At 39.7% G+C, this 20129-nt stretch overlaps 2 protein-coding genes across 8 annotated transcripts; one reads left to right on the top strand and one right to left on the bottom strand.

Moving 5' to 3' along the window:
* Positions 1 to 64: 64 nt before the first annotated feature.
* Positions 65 to 5199, top strand: LOC142371601 (perforin-1-like). The gene is made up of 5 exons (XM_075454298.1): positions 65 to 164; positions 2291 to 2849; positions 2968 to 3106; positions 3482 to 3693; positions 3838 to 5199. Exons 1-5 carry the CDS (start codon positions 110 to 112, stop codon positions 4697 to 4699), a joined length of 1827 nt encoding a protein of 608 aa, XP_075310413.1. The 5' UTR covers positions 65 to 109; the 3' UTR covers positions 4700 to 5199.
* On the bottom strand, positions 4809 to 18298 carry LOC142371602 (uncharacterized). 7 transcript variants are annotated; one of them, XM_075454304.1, is made up of 24 exons: positions 18147 to 18298; positions 17078 to 17125; positions 16904 to 16927; positions 16402 to 16461; positions 16276 to 16308; positions 15957 to 16031; positions 15779 to 15862; positions 15365 to 15394; positions 15094 to 15138; positions 9883 to 9945; positions 9721 to 9768; positions 9559 to 9621; positions 8862 to 8915; positions 8572 to 8604; positions 8452 to 8487; positions 8283 to 8342; positions 7925 to 7969; positions 7608 to 7649; positions 7406 to 7432; positions 7058 to 7132; positions 6752 to 6784; positions 6454 to 6492; positions 5970 to 6026; positions 4809 to 5734 (listed from the first exon to the last, which is right to left on the bottom strand). In XM_075454304.1, exons 1-24 carry the CDS (start codon positions 18211 to 18213, stop codon positions 5730 to 5732), a joined length of 1146 nt encoding a protein of 381 aa, XP_075310419.1. In that variant the 5' UTR covers positions 18214 to 18298; the 3' UTR covers positions 4809 to 5729. The 7 variants fall into 7 exon arrangements, with proteins under 7 accessions (XP_075310419.1, XP_075310420.1, XP_075310414.1 ...); XM_075454305.1 differs by having other exon boundaries at positions 16402 to 16455; XM_075454299.1 differs by lacking the exons at positions 15094 to 15138; positions 15365 to 15394; positions 15779 to 15862; ... (4 more) ...; positions 17078 to 17125; positions 18147 to 18298 and adding an exon at positions 11983 to 12817.
* Between the last annotated feature and the right edge of the window lie 1831 nt (positions 18299 to 20129).

The following is a 20129-nucleotide window of genomic DNA, read 5'->3' as shown; positions in this document are numbered from 1 at the left end:
TAATTCAAACTGTCAAACCTACTCGCCCCCCCTGCTCTCAGAGACCACTGTCACCTCACCCCCTCACCACCTCCTGCTCCGCTTTTCTGATTGCTAAACCTTACCACCGATGTTCATGCAAGGCAGACAGTTTCCCTCACGTAGCTCGGACTGTCAAGACATCGGTGAGTAGTTTCTGAAGTGCTCAGTAATATATTCTTTATCTATGAATATACAATGTCAGCTATGTTGACTACTGATAATATTTTAGTAATGTCGCAGTTGTAAAAGGAAGACTTTTACCTGGATAAAACTTTCCACTTACAAGACCTGAACTAAAAATAGTTCAGACTAATTTAATGTGTTTTACATAAACAATTATCTCCTGCTAACATTTATTAAGGCTTTAAATGTTAGGGAAGGTACTATCTAATAACACTGAAGGGTTAAGGAAGATTCTGATCAATATGTGTGTTGTGAATATATTTATCTCAGGATAATGATTGAAAACTCTCTCTGTCAGCTTCTAACTTTCTACTCAAGCACCCCCTTTTGGTAAATGCTGAGATCAGCATCTTGATGTGCAAGTTAGCTTTTACAAGATTTTCCTGAACTTAATGCTCATACAGTGTGTTGCACTGGATAGATATTACTTGTGTTTACCGCCAATCAATGTTCTTTGTGTGCCTTTTTTTGCTCTTCCTTTTTCTGAAATAGTCATTTTTAACCACAAGTGACCAGTGTAATTTGAAACATTCATAAAACACTGCATGGTCTGATATTAAACAAGATAGCATTATTTTCCAACTCCAAATCATTAAAACTTGATGCTTATCAGATCTGATTATAGCTCATGTGGTAAGTCTCAAAGTGAGGGCGGATGTGGTTGATGAGCTCATTTTATCTGGAAAGTGTAACTTGAACAGAAAAGCCAAAAATTGCGAAACACCTGTAAGAAACTCGTAAACTCCACAGATGAAAGGCAGCAGTCAATAAAATAAAGGGTGGTTGTATTGGTCCCTGACATTTTGTGCGCATATTCTGCTGTGAACGATAAAACTCAAACTTAAACTTAACGGCTTGAGTTTCAATACAACTTCAGATTGACTGAGAACATCGAATTTGCAGTAATATTAAGCCCGAAGAATCCAATTTGCCTTAATTGGGAACAGTGTCTAAACATTTTTAAGACATCTTTAACTGAAAATGTTTATTTTTGTTTATTTAAAATTAATTGCCAGAGAAGTAACTGTAAGTTGATGCTTATCGCTGATGTCGTCCCTAATATTCAATAAAAGTTCCTTTACTGTCAAGTGCTACAAAAACCAGAAATATAAACTTGTGCCAAACCATGGGCTGTTTCAAAATGTGTAAAGAATCAGGGAATTAACTATTATTTATCAGAAAGCTCCCTCGTTCTTTGCATGTTGAGGGACACTTAAGAAACAAAGGCATGTTGTTTGAAGCACTGATAGAAAATGAGGACGGACGTCGTGGTCACGTTTAGCTGGAGAAAGTTTTTGGTCATGAAGAACTTGAGGCCCTGACAATCTCTGTGGTGTAACGTGTTAAAAGCATTTATTTTTCTTCAAACACAGAATGGGATGATTCTTTTTAAAACTAGAAAATATAAACGCTAGCTCTGTCGCTCACAACTGAGACTGATACAAGATAAGATACAAACCACCACTGGATTGCCAAACGTTGACTTTGGCAGCCAGTGTTTCTTTTAACCACAGTTCTGTTTTAAACTACACTTATGGGTGCCATACTCGGGCCCAGGTCCGAGTCCCGGCCTGAGGCCCTTTGCTGCATGTCTTCCTCCACTCACTCTGTCCTCCAGCTTTCAAATAAAGGCCTCTCATGCCCAGAAAAGCTTTTAAAAAATCAATCCAATTACACTTGGCTAATTACTGTAGCCACAACAACAAACATCCTCTGCTTCAACTAAAGTAGAAGTCTTTATTGTCGCTATACAAATACAGCGAGATATCGTCTGGAGCAAGCCAACCAATGAGCAGAGGAGAAAACAGTAGATAAAAGCAGTTAAATATATACTTAAAAGATTATAGAAATGTACAACACATATGTAAAACTAACTAATATATCAATCAAATATACAAACATACCTAAATATTTACAATCACAAGGTGCAAGGTATAAATAAAGTCATCTGTACTTAAACTTAATCTGACACTCATATTGACTGTATTGAACAGGCAACTTATATAAGTTGTGGATTTATTGTGTGCTAATGAATTGCCTCGTTCACATTTTTACAGCTGAAAAATATGCGTTTTCTTTTTTTCAGTTTGCATCGTCCAACTTAACAGCAGCATGTTCCTGGTAAATGTATGGCTCTGTGCAGGCTTCCTCCTGTACTTCCCTCAGTGCACATACGCGTCCTGCACACCGGGGACACCCCGACAGTGCCAAGAGGCAGAGTTTGCTCCAGGTTCCACTTTGGCTGGGGAGGGTTTTGATATTACCAAAATGGAACGTAAAGGGGCTTTTCTGCTTGACATGAATCAGTGGAAACACAAGGATAAAACCTGTACACTGTGTAGCAACCCCTATCTGGAGAGCAAAAAGCAAAAACTTCCTCTCTCAGTCGTGGACTGGAGGGCAAAGCAGTCCTGCAGCGCCAAAGTGTCCTCCAAACTTCACAAGTCCAGTGAGTCTCTGGTAAGTTCCAGCTCGTTTTCTGTGGAAAATGACTGGAAGGCAAGTTTAGATGTTGCAGTGGGTGATAAAAGTGGATCGCTGATGCTGGCCGGAACCAATTCTAGGCTGGCTGATTACTCCATGGAGAAAACAAAGAACGACAAATTCAGCTTCACAAGCAACGGCATGTCCTGCGAGTACTACAGGTAAGAACATAAAGACTCAAATTAAACTTTATCCCACACACTCCCACGTTTACAAATAAGTAAATAGAATACTGTTACATACTAATTTCATACTGGTTTCCTTTTTCCATGTAAACAGCTACAGAGTCTCCAGCACACCAAAGTTGCACAAGGAATTCCGCAAAGCAGTGAAACAGCTTCCCAAAGTCTACAGCCCAGAGTACAAGCAACGGTTTCACAAACTCATTGACAACTTCGGCACCCATTACATCACCAAGGTGAATTAAAGCAGCAATGCTATCAAAAACATTAGCTCATCTGTGATTCAATGGCAGCAACATGTCTCATAAAGTTAGAATAGGACCATGATAACAAGTCAGATTTAGCTAACAACAGAGCAGTTTCAGACCAGATTTTGAATGAGCTGTGGCCCAGAAGATGGTGGTTCTTCGAGGTAATGTTCACATATGGCTTCATCTTTGCATGATAGAGCTTTAACCTGCATTTGTGGATGGCACAGTAACCTGTGTTCAGTGATTTCTGGAAGTGTTCCTGAGCCCATGCAGTGATTTTAACTGAGTGTCTTGGAAGTTTCATTACGTCAGAAAGTAACACTTTTGGTAAACAGGATCCGTTCAAATGTGCCATTATAGGTGAAGCTGGGGGGAAGTCTTAAGTCTGTGACCAGCATCAGGCAGTGTGAGGCCAGTCTGCAGGGCCTCAGTGTGGAGGAGGTCCAAATGTGTCTGGAAGCTGAGGCCTCGGTGAGCACCAAAGTCAATGCAAAAGCAGAAGCCAAGCACTGCCAAAGGGACAGTGAGAAGAGGGATGATAAGAAAGATTTTTCTGATCTCTTCAATGACAGGTACAGAAAATTTTCATTCATATTTTATAACATCTTTGTCATACTCTACGGATAATCTTCCTGAAACAATAGACAATATTCACTTCTTTTAACTCAAGAAAAGCCCAGTTGGCTCAGCTGTTAAAGCACTGCTCTCCTCAACAGGTTTACAGAAATAAAGGGGGGGCACACCACAGAGCCAGACCTTCTCTTCTCTGCTAACAAAGATCCATCAGCCTACAAGGAATGGTTGACTACAGTACCACAGAATCCAGAAATAATCTCGTACTCCCTGGATTCACTTCATGAGTTACTGCCTGCTAACACCCCTGTCAGGAAAAACCTACGCTCAGCCATCAGCCACTACATCCTGGAGAGAGGCCTGTGGAGGAACTGTAGTGATCGTTGTCAGGTTGGTATCAAGAGCGACTCAAGAGATTCCTGCGTCTGCCAGTGCCACAATGAACCCACTGTGAACCAAGACTGCTGCCCAACCCGTAAAGGTATGGCACGGGTCATTATAACGGTACAGCGGGCCACTGGTCTGTGGGGAGATCACACCACGGCTACAGATGGTTATGTGAAAGTGTCCTTTGGTGGAAATTTTGTTCAACGCACTCGTGTTATTGTAAATTCCAATGACCCACACTGGAGCACGGTTGTCGACCTGGGTCTCCAGGATCTTTCTTCAAAAAAAACTGTGCGGTTTGAAGTTTGGGATCAGGACAGTAACTATGATGATGACTTGCTGGGAGAATGTGAGAAGGTTGTGTCCGCTGGAGTTAGGGTGGATGTGTGCCCTCTGCAGCATGGCCGGCTGTACTACAAATGGGAGGTGGAATGTGTTCCAAGTCTGACCGGAGATTCATGCACGACCTACAAGCCCTCACCCATGAGTCAAAGTCTGAGGGGGCTGTACGTGTCCCGTCACGCTCATCCTATCCCAAAGTCCATTTTGGTAAAGATGGGTGTGTTTGTGGATGAAACGACCTCAGTGAGGAACCAGAGTGTGACAGCTGAGATTTAAAAGGGATGTAAATCACATATCTGTTTGACTGACGCTTACACAGCACCACATTTCATTTAATTAAGTTTGTCAACTTTAATCCAAGCAAAATCTTTACCAATCAACTCTCAACTGACCATGAACTGATTTTGTTTGAGTTTAATCTGGATTTAAATCTTGAAGCGTTTGGCTGTCAGTAATGATGTCAATAATAACCAATTTAAAGAGAAAAACCAATGTATGTGTGTTATCATATTAAAGAGTAAGTTAAAGATATATGTGTAGTATATTCTGGTCTTTAAGAACATGGTAAATTAGTATGCTTTGGATGAAGTTTCTGCAACTGAGTTGCCTACAGTTTGCCTTTAATTATAAACTTATATATCTCTTGTAACTGTTATATTTAAAAATACTTTCAAGCATTTTATTGTGTCTGCAGACACGTGTTTTTTTGTGTGTATTTTAACCATCATATGATATCATGCTGTGTCTATTGTTTATTTATCCAGAATAAAAGCAAAACTTCTGAACTTTTGTGGCATTTAATCTTTCATCTCAATACTTTTGCTTTTGGTTTGACTAGTAATGTTCAGTTTGAAATACACAGTGTGAGACCACATGAGACAGGAAGTGAAAAGCTTCCTGTGCAACGAAAAGGTTTCATTGTGTGTATTTAAGAGAACAGTGTGTTCAGGGAAATATGAGATCAATTGTTTTGACTCTGAAGCTTCCGTATAACCTAAGTTGACAATATAATTTATTGGATAAATACAGTAAAATCATAATGCTAATCTTGATTTTGACACATAGACACACATCTCTTGCTCTTTATCTCCCTTTATGTTCAACAGTCTCCACCTGCTGAGGCAGAAATTAACTGTTTGGGTACAGCTGGTTTTGGTAACAAATATTCACTTACAGAGAAATACGAAAAGACAAAGAGCACAACAGGACAAATAGAGTAAAACACACACACACAAAAAAGCACTAAATACGCATTACACTGAAATCATTATGGAGATGGTCCACTTGAAGCTGAACATCATCTTATTTAGCCTGGTTAAAGACAGAAGCACAGAAAAAGGGTGTGAAACACACAGATGCTGAATCACAACCAAATTTGCACAAATGGAGAGGAAATTACACAACAGTCAATCCTTATACACCACCGGCTGTTATATTCAGTTTACCTCGTCTCTTGTGATACATGTTTTGGTTAATCAGCTCAAAAAACCTGCATACTGGCTCTTTAAGTTCTACTGAAAATAAATAAAACTTCCTTTATTCTCACCTTTGTATCCGTTACCAAGGCCGGCGTTAACTCCACCATATTTGCCTGTCTGCTCTCCTGTGAGAGTTAAAAACAACCCAGTTCAGTGTTATAAGGAAGGAAATGGAGGGAATATGAAAACTAGGTTTGACAGACACATTAAAACTTCCAGGAAAAGAGTTCTGGCTTGTATTAGAGGACTCGGCTAATTCACAACGCACGCTACATACCCATAAGTGGGAAATAATCCATAATTCATTTAGCATGGAAGCCGTGTAAGTAGAAGAACATGAGCACATAGCGCATGTTACAACAACAAATTGTGAGTTTATTTTCCTTTGTTTTTTTTGCTCAGGATGTCCCTTTAATATATGAAGAAAACTGGAGCAAATCATGCAAGACAAAGCAATATTACGCAAGAAAACAAATCTAATGAAATCCCCAGAAACAACAAAGCAAGAGGAAGTTGATCATGAAGCAGGAAGTCTCCGGTTTTCTGGCTTACCCAAAGCATCATGAGTTAGACCAAGCTGTGCACCATAACCTAAACAAGAGATAAGACTTTAAAAACCAAGACAGGAGGCAAATGTGTAAAATATGTAAACGTTATGATTTGGTGCATTAAGTGTAACTAATGTTTGCAGCCAATAGGTGAGTTATGCAAAGCTTGACAGTAATAAAGTATAATTATTTCTGTCAGGCTCATGCATCCACCTCAGTGAATTGTAATGTGACATGCTGGTGGGATAAAAGACATTCAGTGTGACTGTTCATGCATGCAAAAAAAGTGTGCATGCATCCACCTGGTTGCGGAGCTCCATAACCTGTTGGAGTTCCTGAAACAACACAAAACATGGAGATATTACAACTGGGTGAAGGGTCATACCAGAAACACACAAACACACGAAATATTCATTTTATCTTAGATCACCAGACACAGTTGATTTTACTTTGTTTTTCTTATCTGTTCACATTCACATATGTTATGGTTATCACTTCAGAGGGCGTGTGCTGGTTAAAGAACAACCGCCCAACACCCCACAGCTGTGCCGTTTTCCATCGCAGGCAGCTTGTCACACGTTTGCTCATGCGATTTCACACATTCTCACCATATTTGTTGGCGGCTTTGGTGCCTTGAGCACCAAGGTTGAGCTGCTGAGCAGCATACGGGTAGCCACCATCACCTACAGAAATGACAAACAGTTGAATATGTTTTAGTTTTGTACCATTCAAACAAGGACTACAACATTAAACTAACATGACGGCATTTCAGTTTACAAGTATGGTTTAAATTATTCACAACAAAGTCTATTAATGTTTCTGTCCACTTTATAAACTGGGTCACTTGAAATTGTGCTCATAAGCTCATTTCACAGGCACTCTAGTTAAGTTGGTTTTCATGCTTTTATAACCCCATTTTACAAAGATTATGGCAGCGGGAATCACGGGAGCATTACCATAAGGAACCTGAGCAGCTCCTCCTCCTGCAGGAAAAAAGGAATCAAATATCACTCATATCAGTCATATTTCTCTCTTGAGAACCTGCCAGTTTTCTGCTATCGCGTGTGGTTCAAGTCTGACTCATGTGCGAGAAGCCACATTGATAAAAGTCTGACTAATAGTGTGACAGAAGGACGTGGTCATGTCAATGGCACTCACCGTATTTACCGCCATTTGATTCCAGTCCTGCATCAAGTGCTCCTGAAATAAGATCAGAGGTTGAGAATTTATAAAAGACAGTGTTTGCTGTTTGTGAAATGAAGATTATGTTCTCATCGGCCCATATGCTGGCTTACTCCAAACATCTCTAAAACATTTACATGTGACTACATGGGACTGACACATGGGTAATAGATAATTGTAATTTGAATCCTTTACTTTTTAGTCTTTACTTATAAACCTGATTGTGTCTTTCCCTCTGTTGGTTTATTTTTGAGAAGTGTGTTAACTTTGTCCTTCACTTTATCCATCCTTACCATACACCCCCTGAACTTGTCCAGTATAGCCTCCTGTACCAAGGCCTGAAAATATCACAAAAAATGATCAAATGTAAGTTAAAGCCCGTTCGAGCAGTGAGCTGGTTAATAAGATACCTTCAAATCAAACTGAATTCAAGCGTCTACAAGAGCAGGAAATCAGAAACCACCAGATTAAACTGGCCAGCTTCTTTGAATCAGATACGATAGCTACACCCAGTGGACAGACCACCACAGTAGCTATATCAAGCAGACAGACTCTCATTTTTCAAGGTGTCATACATATTGTATGCCGCAGGTTAAGCAGCTATGGGTTAGTGCCATCCCCTGACAGAGTTTTTCAGCAGGTTACTGTTACCTTCACTCTTTCCTGCTTTGTTCTGTGCACCATCAGCTAACTCTGCAGGGTAATCAAGCCCTGAAACATAGTTCTGATTAGCACTAATTATGCTTTTGATCTGATGGGTCATTAAGTACATTGAGTTTCCAATTTTGCCCCAATTGATTTTGTTTCAGAAGACACTCACCGGCTCCATAACCGTCACCATATCCATTCCCGTAACCTGTTGAGAGAAGGTGCTATATGGTGAAACAAGACTATAGATGAAGGGAATATTCATGAGTGCTGTGCATGCATGCTACAAAACCTGTTGACAAAGCTTTTGCACCAGCATCTCCACCTACAATGAGAAGAGAACAAAGTCTGTCAACACAAAGCCTCTTTTCCTGAATAAGACAGTGACGGCTTTGATGCAGGCTGTGTTTGACAGCAGTCAGAATGAAGAAAGACCTCCTGTCATTGCAAATTGACAATTGCTTTTCAAGGCCAAAGCTTTAGTTTTTCAAAATAAACAGTCTTTGTTTTTTTTCCACCGTACACAATCATATTGCGGGAATCTCAACTTCTCTGTGCGCGTTGTGATGAGCTGCCACTTACCGAAGCCATTACCTGCTGCAGCACCATGGTATCCTGTTACTCCATCACCATATCCTGTGATAACACATGTTCAAAACATAAAGTATGATCCACACACTGAGTTCAATGCAGATAAACACTATTTTTCTTTGGACAAATATGAAACTATATCATAGGAGAATATTTCCTCCTGTTCTGAGATTTCAGTTTCTGTTTAAAGATGAATAAAGTGATTCCTGAGTAATCACTTGTGAGTGTTGTGTTTTTATTTTTTGTTATTACTCACACTAAGGAAAAGGGAGTGACAGCAGCCGTTTCTGCCGTGACTTTCAACGGAAGCAGAGGAGGAGCTCAGGCAGTGCTTGCTGTTGCACAGGCAAATGATTCGTTTACAAGGCAAAGTAGGAGTAGTAACCCATTTTTCTGCTCTCTGGCTGTGAGTCCATGGCCCAGTTCATGTTCTGAACAACAAAAGTCTCCTAACAAGTGTCTTACAAAGGGTTTTCTGACCAGCTCCTGATTTTGCAATGGATCTCGGGATCTGTGAAAGGGGTCCTTAAAGGCAGCAGCCAGTTACCTGAGAACATAGACTGGAAATGCTGGGAAATATCCATTTTGTACATGAGTTTTTAGCTTTGCCCAAATACGCTTAACTGGTATCAAAAGTGGGGAGGATGGAGACAGAAATATAATTCCTCAGCCTCACCATTTGACTTACCTGCAACACCTTGAGGATATCCACCCTGTCCAAGAGCAGCGCCAGCTGGGACTTGAAATTTATCTTGAGGAAAAAGAGAAATGGAGGTTTAAATATAAAACACCTTCTTGCACGTGGACCATCATTCTCATTTCCAGTGAGAGGGAAAAGCTGCACAAATACCTCCAACTTTTCCAGCTGCACCACCCAGATATGTTCCCTGACCCGGACCTGTGGGCAGAACAGTGGAGATATTTATCAAAGATACTGTTCATCTACAAAGTGCGTCCATCTTCTGAAAGTACTGTTGCTGTCAAAGTGTCATGTCTGACTGCCAAACATTACCCGCTCCATAGCCCCCAGTGCCCATGCCTGCTCCCAGGTAGTTTCCTGCTCCACCCATGTAACCTGTGGAGAAATCCAGCAGAAAGCCGGCAAGTTACTGCAGGCTATTCCATACTTTAGATTTTTTTGTCTGATTCTTAGTCTTTTTGTGCATCATTGCTTGTTGGTATTGTTTAGGTCTCTTTTCATTCTCTGCACTGGGCAGTAACTTTTCTGGAGTGGATCCTCAAATTCACAAAAGCAAATGTGAAACCATTTGAAATACACTCCATGAGTTGGAGGTCACCCACACAGATAAACAGTGAGATCTGTGTGACAACACAAGGATGAATGCAAAGTAAACAGAAGCAGATTAACCAACACAGATTGGATGAGGCCTTCATTTCCTCTGATTCCAACTTCTTTGGCCTGATAGCTAAACCAGTTATGAAGAGATCAGCTGCATCAAACAAAAGCAAGAATGAACCATTTAATGCGCAGCTTAAGATATGAATATTGAAAAATCCTTTGTGCACTAACAATCACTGCACTGTGTCACCGTTTCTATATTTGCAACGTTGAACACTCAAAGCATAAAGAATTCAGAAACTGTACCACATATGATAAATGTGTTGCAAATAAAGGCATGCATGAAAGAGGATCTCACGTTCGAATGAAAAAAAACACGTGGCATAGCAGGTTCTGAGACATAATAAAGCATTTGATGTCAATCAGCTATCCTACAGGACCACAGGTCACTACAGCTGCCGGTCCAAAATGGATCGGTCACTTCAGGTATTAAAGTTTCAAGGAATCGAGCAGCTGTTTCATGGTTGTCACCACCAGCTTCATCTTCAGCATGTCCTGAAGACATTTGACTGGCTCTAACTCGATCAGCTGCGTGTCACAGCTTACAAACTCTCCAAGAAACAGTGAAAGATTACCATCTTTTTTGGCTTTTTCAGCAGTATACTGCTTGAGTCACACTCGTAAAACATTTGAGAAGTATGAAAACAAAAGTCAAGGCATGACAGTTAGGATAAATACGCTACAATGTTGAGTGTCACCTCGCATTGTTCCTGTTGATCATTTATCAAGTAATAAAAACATCACAAAATAACTCATCCATTGATGAGCAAGTCAACTAATGTAAAACGATGTAGTTTTTGAACAAGCCATGTTAGTATTTGGGGGCGGGGTTTCAGGTTTTTGCGTATTATTACGATTAAATGCAGCTCATATCTAGATCCTGATAATAAACTTTAATGCACATTTTCTTTTAGTTCATGCTTCATTCAGAAAACAGTCCATTTGTGTTTGAGCTGCTTTGACCAAACAAACATACAAACCTGCGTCAGACCGTCCACATACCAGCCCAGACAGGGTTGGTGAAGAGTTTGCTATCCAAGCCTTCCCTTGTCAGATAATCTTTTATTTAATCACCACAACACGACCATACCTGAGTCTATTTCCAAATAAAATGGCTGTAATGCTTGATGTAGTTGTAATGGGATTTCAGTCTGTACACCTTGTGTGGTGCTTGGGTAAACTTGAGCTGAGGATACAACATATTGTTTCTTTCAACCTGAGACTGATTAGCATTTCCTCATTATTAGTGAAGACAGCACAACAAATACTAACTTTTCTTAAGGCTCCTTATCATAATCTATCAATATGGTAAAAAGATTCCCTGCTCAGATATGATTTTGAAATGATTTTAGAAAAACAACACGTTTTGAAGATGAAAAACACATGGAAATGACTTATTCCAGCCATGTTTAGACTGAAAGTACTTTCATGAATTAATAAGCAATGGTGCATTGCAAATGGTAATAGATACTCTAAGTCAGCATCTGTATTTGTATCTGTATCTGAATTACTTTGGTTCTATTGTTTTTAAAACCCAATAATGTTGTGGGTTAATTGGAAACACAACGTTGGGTGAGTAAAGGGCTCCATATAAAGACTGACAACGCTGTTATCTCACATAAAGGTAAAAATTCAACACCTGAGAAGAAAAATTCCTTTGAGACCCTTTTAGCTTTTGCAAAGTAAAACATTTCTTAAAGTAGAGAGTAGCAAAAAAATATGGTGGTGAATAAGACAAAGCTTTGCTCTTACTTGCTGTGTTTGCATCCCTCCCAGTCTGCCCTGGGATACGGGAAGCTACTGACTTTTTTTCATTATGCTCAGCTTGAGAAAGATGTTTTGCATCTTGACCCTCGGCAGTGAAGCCTTGAGCCTCCTGCTCCAGTCCAACTGATGCGATGCTCATACTTTGGGTCCCACTTGCACCGGGAATCACTGGTTCATTGCGCCGCCCTCCATCTTCAGCAGCAACAGGCGTACGCATTTTATGCACATGGGAGAAGGCACTGCTTCGGACATCTTGACCTTGTGAAAGAGGAAGTTGGTAGGTTCTCACTCCTTGTGCTGGTGGATTTGTTCGGCCAATATGCAGTTCAGGCACTAATCTTTGTGTCCTTTGGGTTCCTGATCTTGAAAGCTCATAACGAGTTCCACAGTTTTTTGGTTTTTCAAATTGATGGAGAGAGGAGTCATAGTCTCTGGCACCGTGTACCTGAGATGTGGCAGGACCCAGATTTCTGTCTTTATCAACAGGCAGTTGTTTTCTTACTGCTCCTGCTGCCAGTGTGGCTTCATGACTTGAGACCGCAGGGTTATTGCGCTCTCCCCCTTGAGCTTGTGAAACAATCAGATCGAGGACTTTATTCTGTTTATTTAGAGGCATCGTGGGTTGAAGCCTTGGTGACTGAATGATTGGATCGAGGCTTTTGACCTCAGTTCCAGCATGTAACTCTGGAGCAGTGGGACCAAGCACACTGCTTCTCCTAATGTCGGGCGTTTCGGGTCCAAGAGTTCTGTCTTGTTTTCCGTACAAGTGACCTAGAGCTCTGCTCTTTTCTCTCATAAGATCTGGAACAGGTTGACCCAGACTGGCCACCTCAGGTCCACCCAAATCTGCTGCAGGCACACCTGGCAGAAAAATATCATCATGCATTCACAACTTCCTGGCTCAGAAAGAACAGTGTTTTTTTTTGTTTTTGTTTTAGGTTAAACATCACACTTACTTTTCTGTATCTTTGTATTACGGCTACTTTGAATTGGCTGAGGCGTGCATCACAACATGCAAATTTATAGAATTCATCATCCACAGAATAATCACTGCCTAAACGCATGTAACTCAAAAACCCAACAGAGACAAGTCCAAAATCTTTGTGGTCTAGAGTTAGTCCAGTTACAAAAGGCAGAGTTATAACCTTAATTAGGAACTGAGACAACAGAGCCTAACCCAAAAACAAACTTTGGAAGTAGCCTACAGCAAACAGTCCTTCTCATTCAGTCAGTGCAACAACAACGAGATGACAACACAAACTGCCATTAAACGCGTAAGTGTTAAAGTAGACACAGACAACACCAGTGTGTGTGATGGACAACTGATACACAAAACACAGTCACTCACAGTTGAGGTAGAAGTTTCAAGAGCAGCTCACAAATTTAAAATGTGAAAACTATTTGCCAGAAACTACTAAATTACAGTTTTTCAAACATAGTTTCTTTCATCATCATACACTCATCATACACTACATGTATTGTTCATATTATATATACTGAGAGGCAGACCAGGAACAACACACTGAGCGTATCATCTTAATTTAACTGGGATATTCCATGTCAATTCAACCGTTTCGTTTGTAGTTTCAACTCTAATTTTTTTTTATTTCTTGCTTATGTTTTTCTGGTGAAAGGTGATGTCAGAGCTGTTGGAAAATATCTATCTTGCTATAGCCACCTTTGCAGATATAAAAATGTCACTTAAATGACAAAGCAAGGGCTTTGGAAAGCTTTCTGTACTTATATCTGTTTTACTCGTGGGAACACAAAAGTACTTTGTCTCCAACACTCTGATCAGTTTTGTACAACTTGGATTTTTGTCAGAAAAAAGAACACAAAAACACGTCAGAACACACTTGTTTAAACTCAGATGTGTGAGTGAATTGTTTTTATAGTAAATAAATAGATTATTCAAAGATATTCAAACTTTTTAGAATTTCCCTTTAATTTTCATTGCCAGGGGTTGTTTATGGTGGCAGAAGCTATACTGGCTCTAAAATGAAAAGTTCACATCTGGCAAAATTTCAACAGCAACAAAATATTGCATGTGGAATACAACATCTGTACGTTTTGTCACTTGATGCTAATCTAACTGAATAAAACCTCATTTTCGCACATCTAAATATAACATTTCAGATCACTTGAATAACTCTAAAACGTATAAACTGTTTCATGGAGATATCTGTAACTTCTGTGGCGTCTCGTGTTTTACGTTGTGTTCCTGGTGTTTATTGTTTGTTTCCCTCCCTTTGTTAAAGTGGCTGCGATAAATAATTCACCTTTCACTAGAATATAGAGGAGAACAAAGTCGCAGTTTTTAGGTGGGAGTTCCCAGTTGGCCTGACATATAATGTCACTCCTAACCTTTTTTTTTTCTATGTGTATTTTGTTGGGTTTTTCAGTAGCTGCATTCAGTTCTTTAAAACCACGATCAGCACTTTTAACTCTAGAAAAATCGACCCAGATTCATTCACAGGCCAAAGATGAAGCACAAAGAGCTGGGATCTCATGCAATGTGCAACACTGACAAACACACAAAAAAATATCATCATTTGAGCGCACACAATGAAATAATAACGCTGATGATTATATTATAGTAGACAGATGTGAATCCATGCATATAAAACAAATGTGAATATACGTCAGTGAATCACATGACGGCAGTTTTTTTTATAGGTTGCAGACAAACAAAGACAGACTGTGACACACAAAGACCACAGGCGGAGCTGGTGATGACTTGAAATTAGTTATTGTTGCTTGGATGCCTGATCAGATATCAAGTAAACCCTCTGTCACTAATTTAACTAAACATGCAAACTCACAGAGAAGACCAACACTGACAAGATGGCCAGAGTATTACAGACAGTAGGAAGCAATTCTAAGATAAAAAAGACCCTGAATTCAGTGGAGCAGGATGTTAAATGACAGAGGTAGAAAGATACTGGGCATGGTTCTGCACGGGTACCCAATTACCATAACATGTGATAAGCAATCCCCTCGGTGCAAGGTTTGTGTTTGTGGCAAAAGCTATGGTACAGAATATCCAGAATAATCTAAGTGACGGGTCCTGAGATCAAGACATGATTCATCACTCACCTGGTCGTACTGCAGGATAGTTCATGCCTCCATAAGGAACATATCCTGTGAAGCAGACAAAGAGGCTGATTAGTCTCTAAACCAACCAAGCACACACTGTTTTATTAGAACACTGAGATTCAACCTGTCTGACATGCTAAAACAGAGCAAGATTCAGAGTTGAGATTTATCAACAATGTTCCAAACAGGCAGAGGTTCAGAAAGTATTCACTTTCATTTGTAAGAACAATTTATGGAACAACATCATGGAAAAAGCTAGATGATTACTAACCTGGAACAGGGCCAAGGCCAGCACCATAAGCTAGAAAGTGACAAAAAGACAGGGTCAATTTGCATTCTAAAAGCATTTATTTGACTGATCATGAAAACTGTGTCTGTGTTAACTAAATCGTTGCCAGGGTTTCTAAAAAAATACTTTAAAGAGAGAACAGAACGCTTTGCACAGAAGAAATGAAAGACGTAAGTTTCAGTGGTTCAGCACCTTTTACCAATCAGACTGCAATCAGCAGCAAAACACTCAACTGGTCCTCCATTCGTCTACATACAAATTTTCATTCTTCCAAATGCCTGGGGAAATTATGTAGATGAAGAGCTTTTCTGCTTTTTTTTTTTTTTTTTACTAATCTGACCCAGATCTATACTTCCCGGACATGTTTATGTCTGTATGAGATATCAAGCGTCTTACCACGCTTCCCTCCCTGACCCAAACCTAGTCCCAGGCCATTTGTAAGTCCTGGCCCCATTGAAATTCCTGTGCCCAAATTGGCCCCTGCAACCACAAGAAAGAGGTTTGAATCAATTCAAATGGTTTAAAAACAGTGATTCGTGAATTAATTTGTTACTGTGAGGGTAAAGGGATGTACCATAGGGTCCCTGGGCTCCATATCCACCTTGCTTCAGGCCTGTTTTCCCTCCTAATCCAAGAGATCTGTACCCTCCTGTGAAAGCAAAGAAGAACACAGTTCACCTGAACAGCCAACGAACATGCTTCAGAATTAAGAGCAGTTGACTCTCTGCAGAACCTCATCCCAAATGGCTCCGAATAATATTCTAATATTAACCTTTTTAAGCAACATACATTATCATGAATGAGGCATGAAACTAGTCCTTTGTATCATATTTGCTCTTTGCCAGTTTCAAATACTGCAACATTTAAAACATTAGGATTTGATCATAGCTTACCGACACCAAGGGCAGCCGCGGGGTAACGTCCAACTGAGAAGGGAAAAAAAAGAAAGAACACAAACCTGACTCATCTGTGGTTAAAGTTTTATGAGATGATGTTGTCATCAGAAAAGTTTGACATACTTCCAGTCTTCATTGCTTTGGTGCCGTAGCGACTCCCCAGTGCTCCAAGGGCACCTGCAACTAAGAAGAAAGTGAAACTGTGAACTTTATCACTCTTTTCAGACGTGCATTTGTACTCAAGAGCCTAAAATATGCAAAAATAAGAAATATACACATCCCTCACATTCATCAAGTGTATTACATGTGAGCCGTATGGTATAGGTCCATCTAATGTATTAACATTTCATTTGAATCATGAAGACATACAGAATTTTAACACATAATTAATTCATGGACAGGTTTATGAATCTGCCAACACCTGATCATATGCACATCGTATATGAAAGAATAAACACTTCATCCGTATTCATCCACAAGCCTCTGAAATAGTCAAAAATGGAGCTGCTGCTATAAAGCTTTATTTGTCTGTTTGTGAATGTTTGGAGTCATTTTTTGGTGGCATTTGTTTTTAAATGAGCTATATGAATAGATTTGACTTTCTAATGCTTGGAGAAAGACTGACCTCCAGGTTTCATTCCAACGCCACCTGAAGAAAAAACAGAAACCGACACAGAAATGAGAAATGCAGCCACCTGTGCAAAATGCACAGTGAATACTTCAGAGCTACTCAGCAGTATGTCTATGGGGAAATAACATTGTTTCCTTTTGAGAAGATTAAATAGAACAATATTGATACCTCTAGCTGGCAGCATTCTTCCATAGGCCACGCCCTGAGGTCTGACCCCTGAAAAAATAAAAATAAATACTTGGTGGTGTCAATTTCACAGCTTTATTCTAACACTCTAAAATACAGTGTGTACAAGCAATGCAAGAAGGAGCAAGAAGTTTAACATTTCAAGAGGGATTGTTACATTATTGGTGCAGATTTAACTTTAAGATTTAACATTATTTTCTCAATCAATTTGCTCCATCTCCATCTTCGGGTTTCACACCAAAACCATTGTATATTATTCTCCACAAGTAGTCAAGAGACGCTATAAATTACTTGAAATGTTTGCCAGTTACAGAGGAAATGCCTTTTGAGGGTCTCCTCATCACTGTATCCTGACTCAGCAGCAGGATTATGGAGAGACAGGCAACCATTGATGGAGACCAGCGTGCAGTGACAGTATGGAGCCTGTTAGTTCTTCTCACGATCCGCTGTCAGATTTTACCTGCATCTGCCACCCTTTCATCACATCCTTTGATTCAGTGAAATTAAAGAATATACTGTAAACCGCAGTGTCTTGGCAGGGATGCCTAATTTTGGAGCCAACTGCCCTCATAGTGCAGTGCTTTCTCTCTCTCTCAGTCTCACGGACATGATATCTAACAAGTAAGTGGGAGAGAGTCACCAAAGACGCTGAGCCATCAAAGCTTTGACGGAGAGATTGGACTGCTGTTGACAGATGTGATGTATACTCTGTGATCTACTTATTTTATCAATCAAAGTCACAAACAGTAATAGTTCAAAGTTTGGTCGCATAAAAAGTTTAGCAAAGTTTAATATTGTTCCTTTTATACCAACATGTGTCCTTTTCATCCAACAGAATTAATTTAATTCCTACATACAAAAGTGAGAATTGCATCAATCAGATCAGATAAACTTATTTCTTTAAGTGATTAAATATCATGTGCAACAGCACATGATCTTAAACCAGACAATCCAAAAATCAAACATAAAAAATATCAAGTCCCACAACCATTTCATCATCATTTCAAACTTAAGTTTTAAACCTGTGCTTATTTTCATCTGTATTTCTTACCGCCTTGCAGAGTTTCCTCAGCCAACCAGAGAACCAACAAGGTCTGCAGCAGAGCTTGAAGCAGCATGATGGAGCAGTCTGGGTATTTTAAAATGACTGGGAGAGAACCAGCTGACGGATAGATAGACAGTGACAAAACTGGTACTCAAAGTATCACCGCCTCTAATGTCTTATATATTTCTGGTTTTTTTTTTCTTTTTTCTATCTGATACACTCCCACTGACCAGTCCTGCCCTCTTAACACACACATTGGTCTGACTGGTCAGTGTGTTTCCATTAGCTGAGAATGCACGCACACACACACACACACACACACACACACACACAAGGGAACTGTGTATTCGTATTTTCTCCGAAAATTTAGTTTATCCCCAAAAATCTCAATACTTGGCACGTTGGAATGCAGAAAATATGATCTAGTACTCCCCACCAACTAGTTCAGGACTGAAGAAGCCTTTTGGATGAGATGTGAAACATCTTCAAGATCCAAAAAGAAGTCCAGTTGTCCTTATTCAAGCTCTTATGATTACCATGACCTGGATGACTGAGAATCTTCATCAACATCTTTTTGGGTTGCAAACTAACTTTGAGCTATGATATCTTACCATCGAAAATATGTTTGAGGCAGCAGAAATCATTAAAGTATCTGATCATTCAAAGCAGTCTGTCCAGGATTGTTTTGTGAGTATATATTGAAAGATTTCTGACGTATAGGGGATTGAATAAAGGAAACAAAACAACATTGCTAAAAACAAAACTAATTATTTTCTATATTTCTAGAATATACGTTTAATGTGCAGAATTACAGTGTGAAGATCAGAGAATAATATGCCAGATAAAGCTGAGGATATGCATCAGTGGACTGAGTTTGCAATCTTGATGGTGAAAAGCTTTCTCAAAGTTTGAATTTGTCTAAACACAGAGGCTACAGACCGTTGTTGGGCTGGTGAGGATGATTCATAATTTGAACAATCCCTTCAAAGATGCTTCGTGTTGAAAAAAAAAAGTTTAAAACGTATAAGCTATTAACAGAATTAGAAAAAACAATAGTTATTAACTGAAATATACAGCTCAGTAACCTTCGAGACGGACCGCATTTTACTGTAGTTCCACTTTGTACCACTAGATGGGATGTGAGTCATCGTAGTCTCTAATCTTCCCTTAAATAAACAGAAGAAAAAGAAGAAGAAGCTTTGAAACTTCACTACCAAACCCAGTGTTTCCCAACCCTGGTCCTCAAGGCACACTGCCCTGCATGTTTTCCATGTTTCCCTGCTCCAGCACACCTGATTCAAATGAATGGGTCGTCCTCAGCTTTCTGGAGAGCTTTAAGACCTGACCCAATTATTTGAATCAGGTGTGCTGGAGCAGGGAAACATGGAAAACATGCAGGGCAGTGTGCCTTGAGGACCAGGGTTGGGAAACACTGACCAAACCCCACACAAAGAACTGACATTCAAAAGCAAAGATACAAAAAGTGACCAAAAAAAGAGCCAAATCAAGAGTAAATACTGTTGTTGCTTTTCTTTTTCATCATTTGGACGTTAAAGGACTTGTATTTAATGCAGAAATTGCACTTTTAATTTGAAAAGGCTGCGTTGTAAATGTTGTGGATGCAGCTTATGTTGTAACTATAACTTTTCTCACAACAGTACTTGATATGCAAAGCTGTTTTGGAAGGGAAATCGAGTTACTGACTGAATGTACGAATCTTCGGTGCTCTCTGGCAGATCATCGAACATGTTAGTGTAGCAGAATTCACTGCTCAGATTTTGTCTTTGATATACTTGAAAGGTGATTTTGGTTGATGGGGTTGTGGTAATAAAATCTGGATTTTATTAAAGCAGAGTGACTGTTCGACTGCATTAACATACAGTTTTGCTTTCTGTTTTAACAAAAAAAAAAAAACAATGCACGCCATCTCTTGTGGTTATATGTTGTTATTGGCTTCTTCCTCCAATGTGTACTAGATGTGAACTGTGA

The sequence above is a fragment of the Odontesthes bonariensis genome, chromosome 21 (assembly GCF_027942865.1).
Source record: "Odontesthes bonariensis isolate fOdoBon6 chromosome 21, fOdoBon6.hap1, whole genome shotgun sequence".
Lineage (NCBI taxonomy): Eukaryota > Metazoa > Chordata > Actinopteri > Atheriniformes > Atherinopsidae > Odontesthes > Odontesthes bonariensis.
Note: the sequence above shows the minus strand (reverse complement) of the source record. Positions and strands in the feature narration are given on the sequence as shown.

Coding starts and splice junctions, on each gene's coding strand:
- LOC142371601 (XM_075454298.1), top strand. CDS start 110: ATGTTCATGCAAGGCAGACAGTTTCCCTCACGTAGCTCGGACTGTCAA. Junction 165..2,290: donor CTCGGACTGTCAAGACATCG/GTGAGTAGTTTC, acceptor TCTTTTTTTCAG/TTTGCATCGTCCAACTTAAC. Junction 3,107..3,481: donor GCACCCATTACATCACCAAG/GTGAATTAAAGC, acceptor GTGCCATTATAG/GTGAAGCTGGGGGGAAGTCT.
- LOC142371602 (XM_075454299.1), bottom strand. CDS start 12,793: ATGAGAGAAAAGAGCAGAGCTCTAGGTCACTTGTACGGAAAACAAGAC. Junction 8,916..9,558: donor ATATCCTCAAGGTGTTGCAG/GTAAGTCAAATG, acceptor GTGTTATCACAG/GATATGGTGATGGAGTAACA. Junction 7,133..7,405: donor AGCTGCTCAGGTTCCTTATG/GTAATGCTCCCG, acceptor TCATTTCTGTAG/GTGATGGTGGCTACCCGTAT.